Source organism: Ahaetulla prasina, chromosome 7 (assembly GCF_028640845.1).
Source record: "Ahaetulla prasina isolate Xishuangbanna chromosome 7, ASM2864084v1, whole genome shotgun sequence".
Lineage (NCBI taxonomy): Eukaryota > Metazoa > Chordata > Lepidosauria > Squamata > Colubridae > Ahaetulla > Ahaetulla prasina.
In genome coordinates, this window is record NC_080545.1 from 13,837,058 (window position 1) to 13,856,483 (window position 19,426).

At 43.3% G+C, this 19,426-nt stretch overlaps 2 protein-coding genes across 2 annotated transcripts; both read left to right on the top strand.

Moving 5' to 3' along the window:
- Positions 1 to 644: 644 nt before the first annotated feature.
- LOC131202010 (polycystin family receptor for egg jelly-like) lies at positions 645 to 8,375 on the top strand. Its single transcript, XM_058190513.1, has one exon. It carries the CDS (start codon positions 645 to 647, stop codon positions 8,373 to 8,375), a length of 7,731 nt encoding a protein of 2,576 aa, XP_058046496.1.
- Positions 8,376 to 10,464: 2,089 nt separating this feature from the next.
- Positions 10,465 to 18,072, top strand: LOC131202011 (polycystin family receptor for egg jelly-like). The gene has a single exon (XM_058190514.1). It carries the CDS (start codon positions 10,465 to 10,467, stop codon positions 18,070 to 18,072), a length of 7,608 nt encoding a protein of 2,535 aa, XP_058046497.1.
- Positions 18,073 to 19,426: the final 1,354 nt, after the last annotated feature.

Sequence of the window (19,426 nt, forward strand, 5' to 3'; positions counted from 1 at the left end):
GAAAAGGAGGATAGGTAATAGATGATATAAACGTAGATATTCATAATTAGCAAACCTCAAGTTACTTCTATTGACTGTCCTAAAAATACATAGTTTTAATAAAAAGAAATATATTTACATTGCCACAGAAATTTTGATAAAACTTTCTGAGATCCAGACACTTCAAGGTTGCCTTTTTTATGTGCCAATCAGTATGCATGCTTTCTATGTTTCCATTTTGCTGACATGCTCCTACTCTTGGAAGAATTTCTTTTGCTCGCCAAATTTACACCCACAATCCTCGAAAAATACCCATCAGATGCTACCAGTAGATATGAGGATATTATAACATGAGGACATAAGTATAATATTTCCTATCTTTGGGCTTTGTAATTGTGGAAGTCTGAATCAAATTGGGTATATTTGTTGAAATATTGAAATACCTACAGTAGTGACACTGTTTAGTCAAATGTATACTTCACTATTTTTTTTTTTTATAAATTATTACTCTCAAATTTTTCCCATGTTGCTTGGTTTGCTTGGTTTTAAGTTGGCAAGAATTTTGGTGGCCATATTGAAAGTGGAAACTGAAGAAAGATTCTAGAATCCACTGGCTCACTTCCTCCCGTTGGGATCTCTAAGGTTACTAAGCGACAGCTGGTGTGATGCCTGGAGCTACTGAAACCATTTTCTTCCTTATAAGAGGCCGGCCTTTCCTTTGGTTTCTGCCCGCCCTCTTCTGCTGGTTTGGTGGCTGCCCCAACACCCTGGCAGCACGAGTTCGTCTCATTTCGCCACCGCTGTCAGTCACTTGTGCCAAGCCTGAGAACCGTGTCTATCAACAACAAGACCACCCTTTTCAGGTCTCGTGTCTTTGGGACAGACATGTGGTGTTGCATTACTCAAAAGCCCCCCCACGAAACCCCAAGGAGGGAGCGATAGAGTCATCAGTGCCTCCTCTCTGCCACTGGTATCAGAATGCCATCCTGGTTAACCAGACAACTTCCTGGACAGGCGAGCTGATGCTCAGTCCAGGTCTGCCACAGGAAAGTCCCCATCCACCTTGGACTAGTACCCGGATCTCCGTGCAGTGCACTTCAGTTTCATGCTTGGCTCCCTTGTGCTTGTATCACAACCTGAACATTGAGGTTGTGGAGCAAGATATTCATCTCTTCCTGCTGCAGCCTCACACACTTCCCGTTTTGGAGAGGCAGCCGGTGCGCTTGGGCTGGTGTGCGCGCCTCAAGAGTTCGGCCTGGCGCTACTACTTCGAGAGCCAAGGGGGTCTTCCTGAGGACCTCCTCATTCCCACCAACCAGCACAATGAGCCCCTCCTACTTAGTGACTACCCCAGTGCCAAATTATACCAGGTCTGCATGTCTTACTATAGCTACCATTTGACTGTGCAGTACCCGCTCCGTGGATTCTACATCGCTTCGGTCAGCTATCAGCTGGGACCCCAGAGCCGCCTCAGCCTGGATTTCTTTGTGGAGCCTGCTCTGCTCTTTGTTTGCAGGGTAACCTCCCAATTGCAGAGACAGTCGCAAGGGGCCCTGAGCTTTTCCTGGAACCTGCAGCAGCTCAGCCCAGAAATAGTAGCCTACCAACTTCTGCTGGACACACAGGAATCCCTAGAGTGGTCCCATTCCTATGACTACAATCCGTTTGGTCTGCACAGCCATTTCTGCGCTGTGCCCACATCACACCGGACCAAGGAAATAGTTGTGGCCAGTGTGTACTTCCGTACCAGCCAGAGGGTATTAGAGAGAGTAAGAGGAAGACTTGATTTCTTAAACAGGACGTTGATTTTCAAAACAAGCAGGACAAGCTCGATTTCCATAAGACTAAACCCACAGGAAAACACAATTAGCACTTATATTTTTAGTCGGGCCCAAGGCCTCTACTATTCTACCCAGGAAGGCAACATGACCAACGGCGTTGCTGAGAACTCCAGCCTCTGCTATGTACTTTATCAGCAAGCGGGCCTCTCTTACCTGATTACGGTTAAATATGTGCAGCTACAGTTATTTCGATTCAGCCTGGATATTTATCTGAATCGGAAAGAGGCCCTGTTCCAATCTCTAGGGGGAAAGGAGATGGACGTCTACGTCTTCAACAGCACTTCTCCTGACAATAGCTTGGTCTATGTTGTGTGGTTCATCCCTGTGGAGCATCCTCTGCTGCAGTGTGAATGGGCCTTCAACTTGCAAATTTTCGATTCTGTGGGAGGGCCTCTGGTGGAAAACTACAGTTTTGCCTACATTGACCAGACCCGAAATGCAGCTCATTTCCTTCCTGATTCTGCCTTAGCTTTCAATCCTGCCTCGTATGCGGGATTTGTTGCCAGGGTGAAATGCATAAAGAGTGCAAAAATTCCTACAGTATTCATGGCAAGGTTTAACATTTATGTCTTGAAAGTCATAGAATCGCAAATTGCTTGCCAGCAAAAAACATGCACCATTCCCAAAGTTAGGATCCATCGGGCGGTTAATACCAAACACATCCTGCAATATGCACAGGGGACTGGATTTACACTTGCGGCAGAAATGCGGGTCAATTGTCCAGGCCCCAAAGCAACTAAAGTTACTTGGAACATCTATAAAGTCTCTAATCTGTCAGATAGACCAGACTGGTCCAAACCTTTTAATCCACCTGGCATTGAAGGAAGACATTTCATCAGATTAAAAATCCCTTGCTCCACCTTGGATACTGGCCTGTATCTTTTTAATTTTACTGTGCAATTAATTTCATCCACTTTGCCCCAGAAGATAGAGCGCTCGGATGCAGTGTTGATAGAGGTTGGGTCAGACCGTTGGAGTGCTGTCATCGCAGGAGGACATTTTCGATCTGTTGGATTTTCTGATCGGTGGATTCTTAAAGGATCTGTCCTGTCCGATGGTGAGCTGGTCAGTCTGTCTCAGGGACTGTCCTATACTTGGTATTGCACCAAACAGGAAACAGACTATACATCGATGGCCCTCAGCAGAGTTGGGAAATGTTATCCCGATCAGGTGGATTTGAAGTGGACCACATCCTCCGATTCAATTCAGATGGTACTTCCTGAAACTCTTCAGGCCAATAATACATACAATTTTCTCCTGGTAGTTCAAAATGGTAGCAGGATAGCTCACGCTCAGCAAACCATACACGTACGGGCTCAGGGTGCCCTCATTCTGAACATTGCATGCCTTGAAAATTGTGGAACGTCACTAATTCCAACAGAAAGATTTTCTCTGTCTGGTAAATGTGGGAACTGCAGGGAAATCAAACCCTGGTATTATTGGTCACTGCGATCGGCCCAATCGCACGAAATCAAATTTGACTGGTCTTCCAGAACAACGACTGGAAGATCCAGCTCATATCTACATTTCAAAGCTTTTGCTTTGGTTTCCATGGCAGAAGAGTCCTACATTTTGAGCCTAAAAGTCATCACCAAAGATGGACAGTCCTCTAGCTGCGAATATTCTTTTTATGTTAATGCTCCACCACAGATAGGAAAATGTGCCCTTAATCCAAGAAAAGGAATAGCTTTTCTAACAAAATTCATTATCCAGTGCAATGGATTTGAAGACAGAAATCAGCCTCTTGCCTACAAAGTAACAGCAGCGTCAGATCCAATGACAATTAGCTCCATATCCTCAATTCAAAATAATACTTTGGGGATAATCATCTATGTCGGACATGAATCCAAAACTCCCTGGTTTTTCCTTCCTCCTGGAAGAACATCACAGAACTCTGCTTTGACTATATACGTTCAAGTTTTCGATTCCCTTGGTGCATCTTCTCAAGTCGCTTTCCAAGCAACGGTGCTTGATCAAAGACAACCACCAGCCAATGCCGCCCTCCATCAACAACTACATGATTTGATTAATGGATCAAGTGCCCTTACGGCCAGGTTGCTCATCACCAAGGATTACCTGAATATAGGCTATATTGTATACATGTCGGCCTCGGCCTTAAATAATATTGAAGCTTCACCCTTCAATCGGGTTCTTAAAGCAGATTTGCGCCAACACCTCCTCAATATAACCACAAGGATTCCTAGCGCTAGTATCGGGGAAATCAATCAGGTGATCCTAAGTATTTGTCAAGCAACGCACGAAATTGCTGAGGTCAATAAAATATCCCAGCTGCTTGCAGTAAGAAAATTAAAAACAGTCAGCGAAGCTCTGAGAAGACACAGGGATCAAGACTTGGGCTCAAAAGAAACTGAGATTCTTTGCAACGGGATTCTCACAGGATTGTCCAATATCTTGGATGCTTCCCTCTTCAATCACAGAAATCCTAATGCGGATGCCATTAAAGAAGCTATTTCTGTGACAGAAATATTAGCAGATCTCATTTTACAAGGCAAAGTCCCTGGCGGGCACGAAACCAAAATGGCCACCCGAAACTGGTCCATCCACCTTTGGAAAGACAAGACATGGGATGTTTCTGCAACTTTCTCAAACAGGAAGCAATGTAGGAGCTGCTTTTATCCAAAACTGAAGCAGGGGTCTCATGTGGAGTTAGAAGAAGATAATGTCGTTTCCACCATTTTGTATGAATTTGAACAGAATCCTTTCTCTTGGCTGACTTTTGCTGACAATATTGGCACAATGGTGACGGGGTTCAAAATGGTGGGGACCAATTCTAAAGGGGACCTAAACACCATCGATCCTGAGGTGTTTGAAATGATCTTGACTAGGAAAGACAAGGCGATCTTTGAGCTGACTATAGGGCCAGATAAAAAACTTTCTAAAACCACCGGTGGCTTCAGCTTGGAAATTAAAAGAAACTCTAGTGATATTTTTATCCAACTTGTGCCCAAAGTGAAAATTACTTTCCAGGTGTTTATCTACTTAGGCGTCAATCTGAGCCACCCCCCTTTAGTTTCATACAATGCTTCTCACTTAAGTCCTCCAACAGTCATCCAAAAGGATACAATTATCACCGGATGTGCTCTCAAAGTTCCTTATATCCTTTGCCTTCCAGAGTCATTGCTTTGGTCTTCAGCCTATAACAGGGGAACAGATGTGCTCAACCTTTCTATTGTCTTGCAGTCACACTCAATTGTGAGACATCAAACTGCAAAATCTCTCCGCGTTGCTGTCTTTGCAGCAGGCTGTTTGTCTCTTGAAGGCATTCAGGATCAGTGGAAAGAAGAAACCTGCAGCCTGGGACCTCAAACCAGCTGGCTGAAAATCCACTGTGTCTGCAAAGCAAAAAAACACAGCACGAACTCAACTAGATCTGGTTCAAGAGCGGCTTCAGGACCTGGGATCCGATTTTTGGCTGGCAAGTTACTTCTGTTTCCCAATCAAGTTGACATGAAATTGTTCCTTTTACAACCAATGAGGGAGAATCCTGTTCCGGGGTTGACTGTGCTTGCTGTTTTCCTAATCTACATTTTCTTGGCTGTCTGGGTGAGAAGAAAAGACAGAATTGATATTGAAGAGCAGATTATCAATTTGCCAGATAACGACCCCTTTCACACCATGAGATACCTGGTGACCATCTATACGGGGAGCCGCCCAAGTGCAGGGACCAAAGCAGATGTGTTCCTTGAGCTGATTGGCCAGAATGGATCAAGTGATGTGCATCTTTTAAAGCACCCATCGTTTCCAGAGATCCTTCAGAACAGCTGCATTGATACTTTTATGCTAACTACCGGGGAAGATTTGGGAGACCTCTTCTCTATCCACGTCTGGCACAATTATTGTGGCTTCGGGCCTAACTGGTACTTGAGCCGAATCAAAGTCCTCAACGTTGACACAAACAAGTCGTGGCTGTTTCTGTGTAGAAAATGGTTGGCCCTTGGCCGGCGTAACTACCAAATAGAATGGACTTTCGAGGTCACGGATCCACAAGTCCCCATCAGCAGAATTGATTATCTGTTGATAATGCTTAGCTATCACTGGTTCCAAGACCACCTCTGGTTCTCTCTCTTTGTTCGCAGCCTTGACAGCTCTTGGAACAGATTTCAGAGGCTCTCCTGCTGCTTAGCGATACTTTTGACCTCCCTGCTGGTCAACACGATCATCTTCAACACGAAGAAAGAAGAACAGGTTTATCTCCTAAAACTGCAGTATTTGAAGTCCATAATAGCCGGTGTTCTCGGTGCTTTCTTCTCCATTCCTGTGGAATGGATTGCAATAAGTTTGTTTAAATACTCCGTGAAGGGGTCTTCCCAGTGTAACATCGCTCAGGGTCAGGGTCAGGGTCAGGAAACTTTCACTTGCGTGCCTGAAAACCTTCCTGAAGCAGGTAGCCAACTTTTGGAGATAAAATCACAGCAGTTTTCAGCCACAGATAACAATTTCAGTAATAATTATGCAACAGAAAAGAAAGCAACTCTGGGTAAAACTCAGAAATTGCAACGACGTAGATGTTTGTCTTGCAGTGCATGGTTCTTTGTCTTCCTCATATCTGGGGTAGCATCGTTTTTCATCACATTCATTGGCCTGTCTTTTGATTATAAAACATCCTCTGAATGGTTAATAGCTGCGCTGGTATCATTCTGTCTCCACGTGAGCTTCTTTGAAACCTTACAAATTGTTGTTTATTCCAGCTGGAATATCTGTTTGGCAAAATACTGTGCAAACATCCCATGGCAAAGCTATGAAGATATGAAATACAAACCAAGGACGATGGACGAAGACGAGATGGTGAAGTTGCACAATGACCTGGCTGAACTGAGAGCATCTAAGGAATACCAGCCCGTCAAAGAGGAAGATGTTCTAGCCTTGCAAAAGAAGAAGATGGTTCAATATCTAGCTTACAAATATGTAAAGGACATGATCTGCCACTTTATCTTCTTGGTTTTAATTTTCACAGTCTCACATCCAATAGACGTTACTACCGCCTTCTTCTACAACCGAGCCATATCTAGAAAATTTTCTCCCTATTTACCCAATTTGAATGGAGCACAGGATGTTTACGGGTGGGTAAACAACAGCTTTCTGCCGCTGATGCACAATCCCTATTACCCAAGCTATCTTCCGAACTCCCAGTCCAAAATCCTAGGATTGCCCAGAATGAGACAAATAAGAAAGAAATCTGCGGACAGGTGTGAACTTCCCCACGAATTGAAAAACATGTTTTTGCTGCATAATGTTCACTGCAAGAACAAATATGGATTTAGCCAGGAAGATCAAAGTAACTATGTGGGCTCATGGTCAACGCCTACGGATACCTCCGTTCCCAAGAACCATGCTGAGTTTTTAGGCTTCAGTTATGAGCCAGGTAATAGCCAATGGGAGTATATCTCCCATGGACAATTAAATGAATATCCGTCCAGGGGATATACGTTTTATTTTTTCCCCGAAGAACCACAAGTGAATTCAACGAAAAGGTTGGAAGATTTGGAAACGAAAAGCTGGATTGACAACAAGACGTGGGCGGTGATTTTAGAACTAACAACTTTTAACATTGACGCCAATATGTTCTGCAGTGTTTCCGTCATTTTTGAACTTTCTTTACTTGGCCCCGTGAATGCCAGCGTCTCTGTGCATTCTTACAAACTCCCGCTTTTCACGCATCAAAGCGTGAGCCAGATTTTCTTCTTCTGTCTGACTATATACATACTCATTATTTATATTGCTGACGAATGTCGCATGGTGTACCAAGAACGGCTGAGCTATTTTACCGTTGCTACCAACCTGATCAACTTTGGGATAAAGACAGTCTGCATCCTCTTTCTGGTGGTGCTTTTCTGCAAATTCAAACTTGCTTCTGACTTGGTGGAATTTTACTTACTTCATTCTCAAGAGTTTATTCCATTCCATACGGCTTCCCAATTCGACCAGACAGTCAGAGGTGTCCTGGGGATTTTGGTTTTTTTCCTGGTTCTGAAAACATACCGCTATGTCAGATTTCTGTTTGATTTACGCCTAGCCCAAAAATCTCTCAGAACAGCCCTCCCTGGTATCATCAATATAGTCGTAATGGGTGCCATATTTTTCAACGCATATATGGCACTTGGGTATGTGGGATTTGGCCAACATGAATGGAATTTCCGCACCATGATGTATTCCTTCACGACCGTGTTGTCTTATTGTGCCTTAACATTTAAGAACACTGAATTTTTGTCTGACAAATTTCTAGGGGGCCTTTTTTTAGGATCCTTTCTTTTGGTGATGATCTGCGTTTTTGTCAATTTAAGTCAAGTCATCGTCATGTCAGCTCACTTGGACATGAAGGAAGTTGTCTACAACCAGCCTTCCAATGAAGCGGAGGTCATGTATTTTATACTCCAAAAGGTGTACAAGATGTGGTATTTTGCCAGGACTGGTACCTACACAAAAACAGAGACTGATGTTTTTAACACTGTACTGTATGGGAAATTTAAGAAACGTAGAAAACAGCCCTTGAGAAAACATTTGCAAAGAAAAGAAAGGCTTTATGTTGTTATTTGAGGAAAAACAAAACAGAAGCATGTGTTAATTTATTTCCTTGGTCTATTCCTTTGGATCATACTGAATTCCCAAACTGTCTTCTTCTCTCATCCCAGATAGTTTTCTGCTGCTTTGCTTTAAAATGGCCGTTATGTGTTATTCTGGAAGCCCTACGGCAGTTGAGTTCCTAGCTTTGGGCTAGTGACCAATCTCATTTTCATCAGTAAAAAAGATCGAATGACAGTAAAAAGATCGAACGACAGATGATAGGAATGAAGTCCTTTCTGGGGAGACATTCAGCTTGCTCAAAATCTGTCCAGAACGAGGACTTCAGGCAAGTAACTATGGTCTGACCAACTCATCCAATCACATTGCGCTAAGCGGAAGAAACCACACAAAGGTATACAACACAGAAACGAGAAAAACCCAAGTACATTTTAGATCCTTCACTGGGGCCAATCCATGCTGTACCCCTTTTGGAAGGTCAGCACACACTGGTGGGAAGTTCTCCACATCAAGATCAGCTGCTACAGAGAACCAAGATAGCACCACACGATGCCCGATAGAATGTGCAGAAATCCCCAGAGAGTAGAAATATTTGCGGGGGAGGGGGTTTGCAGGGGAGATGGAGATATAGGGATGAAGAAATTCAAGATGGGGGCTGATTGACACCTGGCCCCTTTTAATGTGCTTTCTGCCTGTGAGGCATGTAAAAGGCAAATGAAGCTTCAACTCACAGCCTCTCACTTATGCCTTTGATTCCCTCTCTTACTAATATCCCCAGATATACGGGGTACTTCCTTACTGAAATCTGGAACTTTTTCCTCCTGACTGTCTTGCCTATCTTTCCTTTCTTTAGCCACAGTTTCTTAAAACTTAGTAGACTTTTCTAGGATTGCCACTTTTTTTGTACTTGTTATATGATATACGAAAAGTAATGAAGTGAAAGTTCTTTCTTAATCAGTCACTTATAAGCATCTCTCTGTCTTAAAACATCCCTGTTTATTTCAATAAATACGGTAGTTTTGTTCAGTTAGTCTTTGATTGATATTAACATTGCCTATTCTTGTTATACCTTTCTGGAATGTTTCCAATTCGATCTGATTTCTACCTCCCTGTTCAATGTGGAATAGCAGTAGCAATAGCACTTAGACTTATATACCGCTTTACAGTTCTTTACAGCCCTCTCTAAACCAGGGGTCTCCAACCTTGGCAACTTTAAGCCTGGCAGACTTCAACTCCCAGAACTCCCAAGTTCTTTGCTGGCTGGTGAATTCTGGGAGTTGAAGTCCGCCAGGCTTAAAGTTGCCAAGGTTGGAGACTCCTGCTCTAAGCGGTTTACAGAGTAGCTTATTGCCCCCAACAATCTGGGATCCTCATTTTCAGAAGGATGGAAGGCTGAGTCAACCTTCAGCCAGTGAGTGTCGATTTTAAGAATTCTTAAAATGTCATCATAATCTAATTTACTGACCTAAAGCACATAATGACAATGTTGTTGCTGTGGATGATAATAATTTCTTCAACAATAAAACATGATTGCGACTGTTTCTCAGCACATTGGGAAAAACTCTGCCCCAGGTCCTGATGAATTCTTGCCATTTAGAGCGGTCTTTCTCCACCTCAGCCACTTTAAGATGTGTGGACTTCAACTCCCAGAATTCTCCAGCCAGCACTTTTAAAGTGGCCAAGGTTGAGAAACACTGACGTATAAGAGCAACATAATCAAAGGGTGGTCAGAAATACAACCCAACCGAACTCCAACAGAGGTTGCCTAGTTGCCAGGTTCTAGAATCCTCACAGTCATTCCATCTACAGCAGTTAAGGCTGTTGACCCAAACCTTTCCAGATGCATTTCTTCTTCATGTTTAGGGTTAGCTTCCCATGGGCAGTCATCATGCCCCTTTCTTTATGCCTGCTCCCATCATGGGTGACATCTAACCACACCTATGGGCAGGAAGAAGCCAAACCCCAGACCTCGTCTCCATGGGACACTAACTGTGAGGATGGTTCATTCAGAATTGTACAGCTTCTTTCCAGAACTTGGAAGCCACTGAGGGACGGGTTTTCTCTACAGCATCGTTGGGTTTGGAGATCCATTTTGAGGCACAACATGCTTCTGTGCTCAGGACAGGTGGCGCTGGAACTAGTCTTTGAAGAACGTGACATCCGTCCTTCTCCAACCTCTACCCATATCGCAACCCAGGGTATCTCCTGTTCCTGCAATGTGCCTAATCATCTTCACCAACATCTGAGAATTAAGTTGCATTGTCAAGATGTCTCTTTGTTCCTGCTCTGGCCATCCACATCCCCCAAACCTGATTGGAAACAAATGCGGCTAAGCTGCTGTTCATGCCTTGATAAAACAAGATGGCGCCATCATTGCCGTTATAGATGGGGTGTCCCCTCAGCCCTTTTCCTTCCCATCAGCCATCATCCATATTCCTTACTATGTAATCGCTACCATTATGGTCGGCTGCCCTACAGGTGCTCCTCCTATTTCAGGCATTGTCAGATGGCGCACTACACCCACCAAGGACTGTGCCTTCCTTCCTTCCATGTCAGGCAAGGCCCTTTGGTCAGGCCTAGTTTGGACATGCAGGTGGAACCCATCATATTACATCTTTACAGTGCGCATTCCAAATTACTCCGCATCCCTCATGGAACTATCTGTCTATTCTGGAATGTCTCTTCAGCCAAGTCCCAACGAAAGATCTACAGCCTGGTGGATGCTCAGAGCAGACGGTTCTGGTCTACCACATACAATCCATATGCTTTACGGAACAACTACTCCATTGCTCCTAGTCCACCATCTTTCAGGGACAAAATTGTGGCTCGTTTCTCTTTGGCTCTTGAAGAGGCAGAAGCTGGAGATTTGAGTGGGGCATTAGATTTCTCAGGTACCATTTTAGGTCTAAGGACCAGGAATCAGCCTCTGGCTTATCTTACTGCCAACACACGGAAAATCAAGGCAGGCACCTATTTTTTTACCCACAGATGGGGTTTCTTCTATCTTATAAAAGGTTTGTCTAGTGACTTGCACATTCCTTCCAGCACTTACCATCTTTTTTATCAACAGCAAAGCCTCTCTTACTTGATCACCATTGAATTTGTCCACTGGTGCTGGTACAGGTTCAGCATCCATCTGTATCTTAACAGAAAAGGAATCCGTTTGAAGTCTTATTCAGAGAAAGATGTAGAAATTCACATTTTCAATAGTGGCCCTTCGTTTGTGCCAAGTTCGGTCTTTATTGCTTGGTTTATTCCACTGCAGAATCCATTGCTCCAGCACAAGTGGGCCTTCAACCTACAATGTTTGAGTGTAGAGAAGGAAGATCTTCTCTGGAATGCTACTTACAGTTACAGAGATCGTGTCAAAAACGCTGCCCATTTTATAACTGATCTTCCTTTTAATCCTGCTTTATATGCAGGCTTCCTAGCACAAGTCAATTGCACACGAACCGGCCAAATGCGTATCATTTTGGAAACCAAAGTCAGTACTTATACCTCAAAGGTCTTGAAGTCTACAGTGGATTGCCTTCAAAGATTTTGTTTCCTTAAAAGAGTAAAAATCCAGGAATCTCATTATGCTAATCCTGTTTTAACTTATAGTAAAAAAGTTTCATTCATTCTCTCAGCTGATGTTGAGGTGAATTGTCCAGAACCAAGACAAACACATATAATGTGGAGAATCTATAAAGTTCCAGATATGAAGACTGATCCAGACTGGTCAAAACCTTTGAACCCTCCTGGAGTTGGGAAAAAAGATCTTTTAATCTTAAACATTCCTGCTGATAGCCTAGACGAAGGCTTGTATTTATTCAATTTGACCGTAACATTAATCACAACGGACACTTTAGAGAAAGCAGAAGACTACGATTCTGTGTTTGTCAGGATTAGACCCAACAGACTCCGGGCGGTCATTGCTGGAGGTGATTTTCAGATAGTTGGATTTTCCGACCGTTGGATTCTGAATGGATCTGCCTCTTCAGATCCAGATGCCCCCCAACCTTTTGAAGGCCTCACCTTCACTTGGTACTGCTCCAAACAAAAAACAGACTATATTTCCATGACTTTGAGCGAGACTGGGAAGTGTCATCCGCCTCAGGCAGATTTGAAATGGACGGCTTCTTCAGAGCCTGTGCAAACGGTTCTACCTCAAACACTTCAAGAAAATACCACGTACTATTTTCTCCTGGTGGTTCATAAAGGAAGGAGACAGGCTCAGGCTGAGCAAAAGGTCCAGGTGCAGCCTGACGCTTGGCTAGCACTGAACCTCACCTGCATTGAGAACTGTGGAAGAGCCGTGATTCCCACAGAAAGATTTTGCCTTTTGGGCAAATGCTTAAATTGCAGAAGGTTTTATAGGCCTCGGTTTCACTGGTCACTTTTTTCAGGAAATTCTTCTGAGCTCCAATTTGACTGGGCCTCCAGAACTTCAACAGGGAGAACTAATCCATACCTCTGTGTGAAACCGTTGAGTTTGATGCACATGGCAGAGTTCTCCTTTAGACTTGTATTAAAAGTAAGCCTGGAGGGACAGGAGCCGTTGTTCTATAACTATTCATTTGTTGTAAATACACCTCCAGTGCTTGGAAAGTGCAGCCTCAACCCTCCCACAGGAATAGCTTTCCTAACAAAATTCTCTGTTCACTGTAGTGGCTTTAGAGATCAACATTTGCCTCTTACCTATAAGGTCAAAGTGGCATTAGATTCAATGGAAATGCCTATTAGAGGAAAGAGTAACTTGGGCACCATTGTCTATTTTGGTGATCAATCCAAAAGTCCGCCATCTTTTTTACCCGTCGGTGTACCTTCTAAGCAATATCTCTTGAACTTACATGTCCAAGTATATGATGATCTTGGTGCTTATTCCCAAATTACACTATCCACCACAGTGCACAGCTGTCTGAAAGCCAAGGAACCAGAGGCGGTGTTAAAGGAATTGCACAGCCTAACCGGTGGAACATCGGCTCCCATCATATATTTTCTCAACAGTGGAAATTATTTTAGGGCAGGATATTTTGTCCACATGGTGGCTTCCGCTTTAAATGATCTAGAAGTGCTTCCAAGACTTCACTCCTCTAAGACCAAACTGCGGGAAATTCTTTTAAAACATTTGGCCGGGATCCCAACAACAAACATCATGGAGGCAAATCACGTAATCTCAAGTATTTTGCAGATAACCCAAGAAACCGGGGAGATCAACAGGAAATCACAGCTTCTTGTCGTCCAAAAACTCAAGGACGTGACTGATGGGTTGAGAAGATGTAACAGAGAAAATGGAGGTTCTAAGGAAATCTATGAACTTGGAACAGCTATTCTTGCAGGGTTATCTAATGTCCTCAAAGCTTCTCTGTTCAAAAACCCGCAAAGCCACAGAATCATGGCTGAGGAAACCATGTGTGTCACTGAAATCTTAGCAGACCTCCTTTTACAAGGTAAAGTCCCTGGAGAACATGAAACCATCCTTGAAGCTGATGACTGGACCATCACATTAAAGAAAGAAGAAAAGCGGGATATTTCTGAAACTTTTGCTAAGAGAAGAGACTGCCAAAACTGCTTCTATCCCAAAATGAAGCAGGTGGAATACGACCAGTTGCCCGACGATGCAGCAATTTCTACGGTACTTTATGACTTTGAAAAGAACCCATTTTTCTGGTTGCCATCTTCGGACAATATAAGCACAAGGGTGATGGGGTTCAAAATGGCGGGAATGAAATCTAACGGCGACATGATGGAAATCGCGCCCGATGTGGCTGAAATGATCCTGACCAGAAATGAGGAAAAGACGGCTGTATTCGAGATGGTGGTGGAACGCAGCCAAAACTTTCCTGAAGCATCCGGAGGATTCAGTTTTGAAGTCTACAGAAACTCCAAAGACATCTTAATCCAGATAATGACAAAACTAAAGCTCACTTTCCAGATTTTTATATATGTGGGTCTCAAGCTTAGTCATCCTCCCATAGCTATTTTTAATGTTTCCCACAATAAGCCAGTGATCTCGAAGACTAAGAATTCCACAGGTGACGATTGTGTAATTCAGATGCCTTACGTTTTTTGCCTTTCGCAGATGTTACTCAAATCCATATTCCGAGGCAGCAAAGCTGAAAAACAAAACATTTCCATTGTTTTCCAATCTGACCATTTTCTAGGGGACCACAGCTCACAGAGGCTTGGCCTCACTCTGTTTACAGCGGACTGCTTGTATCTGGATGCTGCCCAAACACTTTGGAGACAAGATAATTGTCATCTCGGACCTCGGACTACATGGCAAAAGCTACACTGCGTCTGTGCAGGCAAAAGACGTACCACGAGGGCTGTTGACCCACCGACAGGAAATACCTCCATAGGAAACATCACATTTTTAGCAGGGAAGGTGACCGTCTATCCTGATCCAGCAGAGATGAGAAAGGTCCAGTTGGCTCAAATCCAGAGAAACCCAGTGATAATCTTGACCGTCGTTTTCATTTTTCTCACCTATATCCTGTTGGCTATTTGGGCAATGAGAAAAGATAAGGCTGATGTAGAAAGCAGAGCCCATGCCACTGTCTTGCCTGACAACGATCCCTTTGATAAAGTTTGCTACTTGGTCACCGTCTATACAGGCAGCCGCATTGGGGCAGGAACGACGGCCACCGTTTTCATCCAATTGATAGGGGACCAAGCAGTCAGCGACGTCCATCGCTTGAGCCACCCTGAACATCTGCCTTTCCTCCGTGGGTCCATCGATACCTTTCTCCTGACTTCTAAGAATGACCTAGGAGACATCTATTGCCTTCAAGCTTGGCATGATAATGCCGGCTCTTCCCCAAACTGGTTCCTGAGTAGAATCAAGGTGGAAAATATGTACACCAAGCAGTCTTGGATGTTCATATGCCGAAAATGGCTTGCTCTGGATAAAGACAATGGTCTGATTGAGAGGGTGTTTGTTGTGGTCCAGCCGCTGGCCCCTTTAAACAAACTGGATTTTTTCCTCATCTGCTTTGCTAAGGACTTTGCGGACAATCACTTATGGTTCTCCCTTTTTGCCCACGTGTGCACTGGTTCTTTCAATAGACTTCAAAGGCTGTCATGCTGCTTAGCCACTCTCTTCTACATCCTGCTAATCAACATGATGTTTTTCAAAGCCGACGTGGATCAGCAGATGTATCCGGGACAACTACAGTACCTGAGGTTTCTAATAATTGGCATTCAGAGTGCTTTCATTTCGGTCCCTTTGCAGATGATTATAACAGCTCTGTTCAAATATTCGCAGAAAGAGCCCACTGACCAGAAGATCACTGGAACCCAGCAAAAAGTGTGTTCTCATTTAACGACTGGAAATCTGAGGAACTGGAAGGAACTCTTGCAGAAATGTTACCTTCTAGAGACTGCTTCGAAATTCCCAGGGCCCGGTTTTCCAGACAGCAGCTTTGCTGCTGCCTCCAATCCCCAAAACCTGACAGGACAGAAAAATGTTAGGTGGCGGCAGAGAGCAAAAACCCGATACAACTGCACGATTCCGGAGGGGGATGCCAATATAATTTCAACAGAGGAAGAGGCTTCGGAAGTTGGCCATGCCAACATCAGTTTTAACAATAATTACGTGAAGAAGGAAGCAAAGCACCAAAGGAGGCCACTCAATACTCCCAGCATGCTTTTCTTCAAGAGGCCCCAGATCATATCTTGGTGGAACAAGTATGTTTCATGGGTGTTGGTCTTGGTTATTTCTGCCACATCCTCTTTTTCTATCATATTATATGGCACATCCCAGGACTACAAGACCTCTTTAGAATGGCTGGGGGCCTCTGCCATCTCGCTCCTTGTCAGCATGTTTTTCCTTCAAACGCTGAACATTCTTTTTTTTTCATCCCTAAAATCGCTTCATCCCAATTCCTGTGAAAACATTCCTTGGTCCATCAAAGAAACTTACCTGGAGATTAAACTGAATGAACCAAGCATGAATGCTGACGATATGCGAGAACTGCATTACGACCTGGTAAGAATGAGAGGCAGCAAGCAGTACCAGCCCTTGGAAGAGGACGAGATCACCATTTTTAAGAAAAGGGAGAAAATCCGACATCAAGCCTTCGTTTTCCTGAAGGACGTCCTGTGCCACTTTGTCTTTTTAATCCTCATTTTGAACATTGCCTACTCCATGGAAAACACCACGAGTTTTTACTATAATCAAGACATGAAGTCCAAATTGTCTAAGGGGCTTTTTGAAGTCAGCAAAATAAATGAGATTTACCTCTGGTTGAAAGAGGTCTTTCTGGAATTGATTCACAACCCCCTGAAGCCAACTTTCCTCCCAGACACCTGGTCCAAAATCCTGGGTTTACCCAAAATGAGGCAGATAAGAGCAGAGCGGAGTGAAAAAGAATGCTTCCAACCGCACAGTTTTGTAAATAAATTTGTGATTAGTAAAAGCCACTGCCTTCACAAATATGGCGTCGACGAAGAGGATCAGAGGAACTATCTCGGGTCATGGATGAACCCAGTTAATGACTCCATGGTGAATCACTTGGGCAATTTCACGGGCTTCACCTACCACAAAATCAAAGATCCCTGGAGATACAATTCCTACGGAGAGCGAAATGTGTACGAAGCAGGAGGGTATACGTTCAATTTTTATCCCAAGGAGAATCTGTCCAAATCAATGAAAAGAATGGCATCACTGGAAGAAAACAGCTGGCTTGATGAAAATACTTGGGCGCTAATAGTCGAGATGACAACTTTTAACTTTGATACGGACTTATTTTGCAGCATATCGGTGGTCTTCGAAGTTTCCCATTTAGGCCCCATTAACACAACTTTGTGGATCCACTCCTACAAACTCCCCATTTTCAAGCAGCTGGACCGAAGGGAAAAGTTTGTTTTCATCCTGGTGGGTTACATGCTAGTTTTTTACATCATCGATGAGTTTTGCGTCGTGGAGCAACAGAGACTCAACTACCTAAAAAATGTCTCCAATTTAATTAACTTTGGCATAAAGGCGGTGTGTTGTTTTTTCCTTCTGCAACTTGCATTCAAGTTCAAACTGGCTTCTAGCCTTATCGAGCTCTATCTCCGTCAACCGAACCAATACATCGCCTTCCATAAAGTTTCTTTCATTGATAAAACGTTGAGGATCACTCTAGGGTTTTTGGCTTTTCTGATTGTCCTGAAAACCCTCAGGTACTCTCGTTTCTTTTATGATGTACGCTTGGCCCAGAGGTCCATTCTGGCTGCCCTGCCAGGTATCTGCTCTATGGCCTTAGTGGTGGCAGTCTACTTCTTCGTCTACATGGCCTTTGGCTACCTCGTCTTTGGCCAATACGAATGGAACTACAATATGATGACCCATTCGGCCCAGACTGTCTTCTCCTACTGCGTCTCAGCTTTTAAGGACACAGCTTTCACATCCAACCGTGCTCTGGGTGGGCTCTTCTTGGCTTCCTTCATGATGGTTATGATTTGCGTTTTGATCAATTTATTCCAAGCAGTGATTATGTCGGCCTACGAGGACATGAAGCAGCCAGTTTACGAAGAGCCTTCCGACGAAGCTGAGGTGGTTAATTTTCTCTTCCATAAATTCCGCCGAATATGGGCTTTTATCACCTTCAGGCCGGTATCGACGGCAGATACGGAACTTTTTCAACGGGTCCTTTTTGGGCTTCCTGAGAGGAAAAACATGCATCACCTTGGACTCAAAGCCCGGAAAATAAATGGCAAGAAAATGGTGTATCTTGTCATTTGAGTTCTGGTTTCCAAAAAAAAAAAAAAAGGGGGAAAGGAAAAAGAAGTGAGGACGAATAATGAGTCGCTCAAATCATGACTCAACTTTTTAAAATCCTTTTTCCCATGCATCGCCTCAGCCTAGTTTCTTTTGCTTATTCACAGCACAATTTTATGGAATAATTATTCTTTAATTATTGGCAAGCGTACTTACAACCAATCGGGATGAAAAATAAGAATACACTTTACTCTGATTTCTTTCATTTTAATGCCTGCCGGCCTTTATCATCTTGATTATGGAGAAACAAAAATGATCAAGACCAAGATTTTTATGTAACTATTTTAAAATTTCTGTATTTATTTCAGAGAGCTTGTTTAGGTGAGCTCCTTTCTTATTCCTTAGTTTTTCAAACTGCAGCATTTGTTGACATTTTCAACGAAAGCCAAGTGGCTGAATTGTTGTCTCAAGCACCTTTTCTGGAGAGGAAGAATCGAAACTTAAAAGTCAAAGTAACGCAAGAAACGTTGATCGTTTTTTTAAAGGTTTCAGAGGGAATTTCATAAACATTAGAGCACCTTAACTGCCAAAGAATGGTCACCTTCAAGATTAAAGAATACTTTAAGTCTTTTTTATTGTTTCGTTTTCATCCTTTTCAAAGCTGCTCTCCCATGTTCTGCCTTAGGAATTGACACAATAAGTGTTGGCATCCATTTGGGGTGTCCTCAAGTTGGATAATAAATAATAAATAATCAGTGTGCAAGTGTGCGTGCACAGGTGTGTACAGTACCCTTTCGTTTTAATAACCATCTGAAGTTACAAATGCACTGAAAAAATGTCTTATGATGGTTTTCACACTTTCAGTTTTTTCCTGAACGCCGTCACTCTGCTAAACAAATAATTCCCTCAACACTGTCAAACTATTTACTAAATCTGCACTACTATTAATCTTCTCATCGTTCCCATCACCCAACTCCTTCCACTTATGACTGTAACTTTGTTGCTTGTATCTTTACGATTTATATTGATATTGTTTCCTGATTGCTTATTTGTACCCTATGACTATCATTAAGCGTTGTACCTTATGATTCTTTTCTTTTATGTACACTGAGAGCATATGCACCAAGACAAATTCCTTGTGTGTCCAATCACACTTGGCCAATTAAAAATTTCTATTCTATTCTATTCTATTCTATTCTGACCATATGTGTGTTTGTGTGCGTGCTGCACGCACGCACACACACACACAATAAAAATGTCCTTTTCTCACACTCTGCCACAACCCTACAAATCTTCTTGCCAGCACAGTGGACATAGCTTCCCACAGCCCACTTCATCAATTCTTTTCCAAGGTTTCAGTGCTCCCCACTCCCTTCCT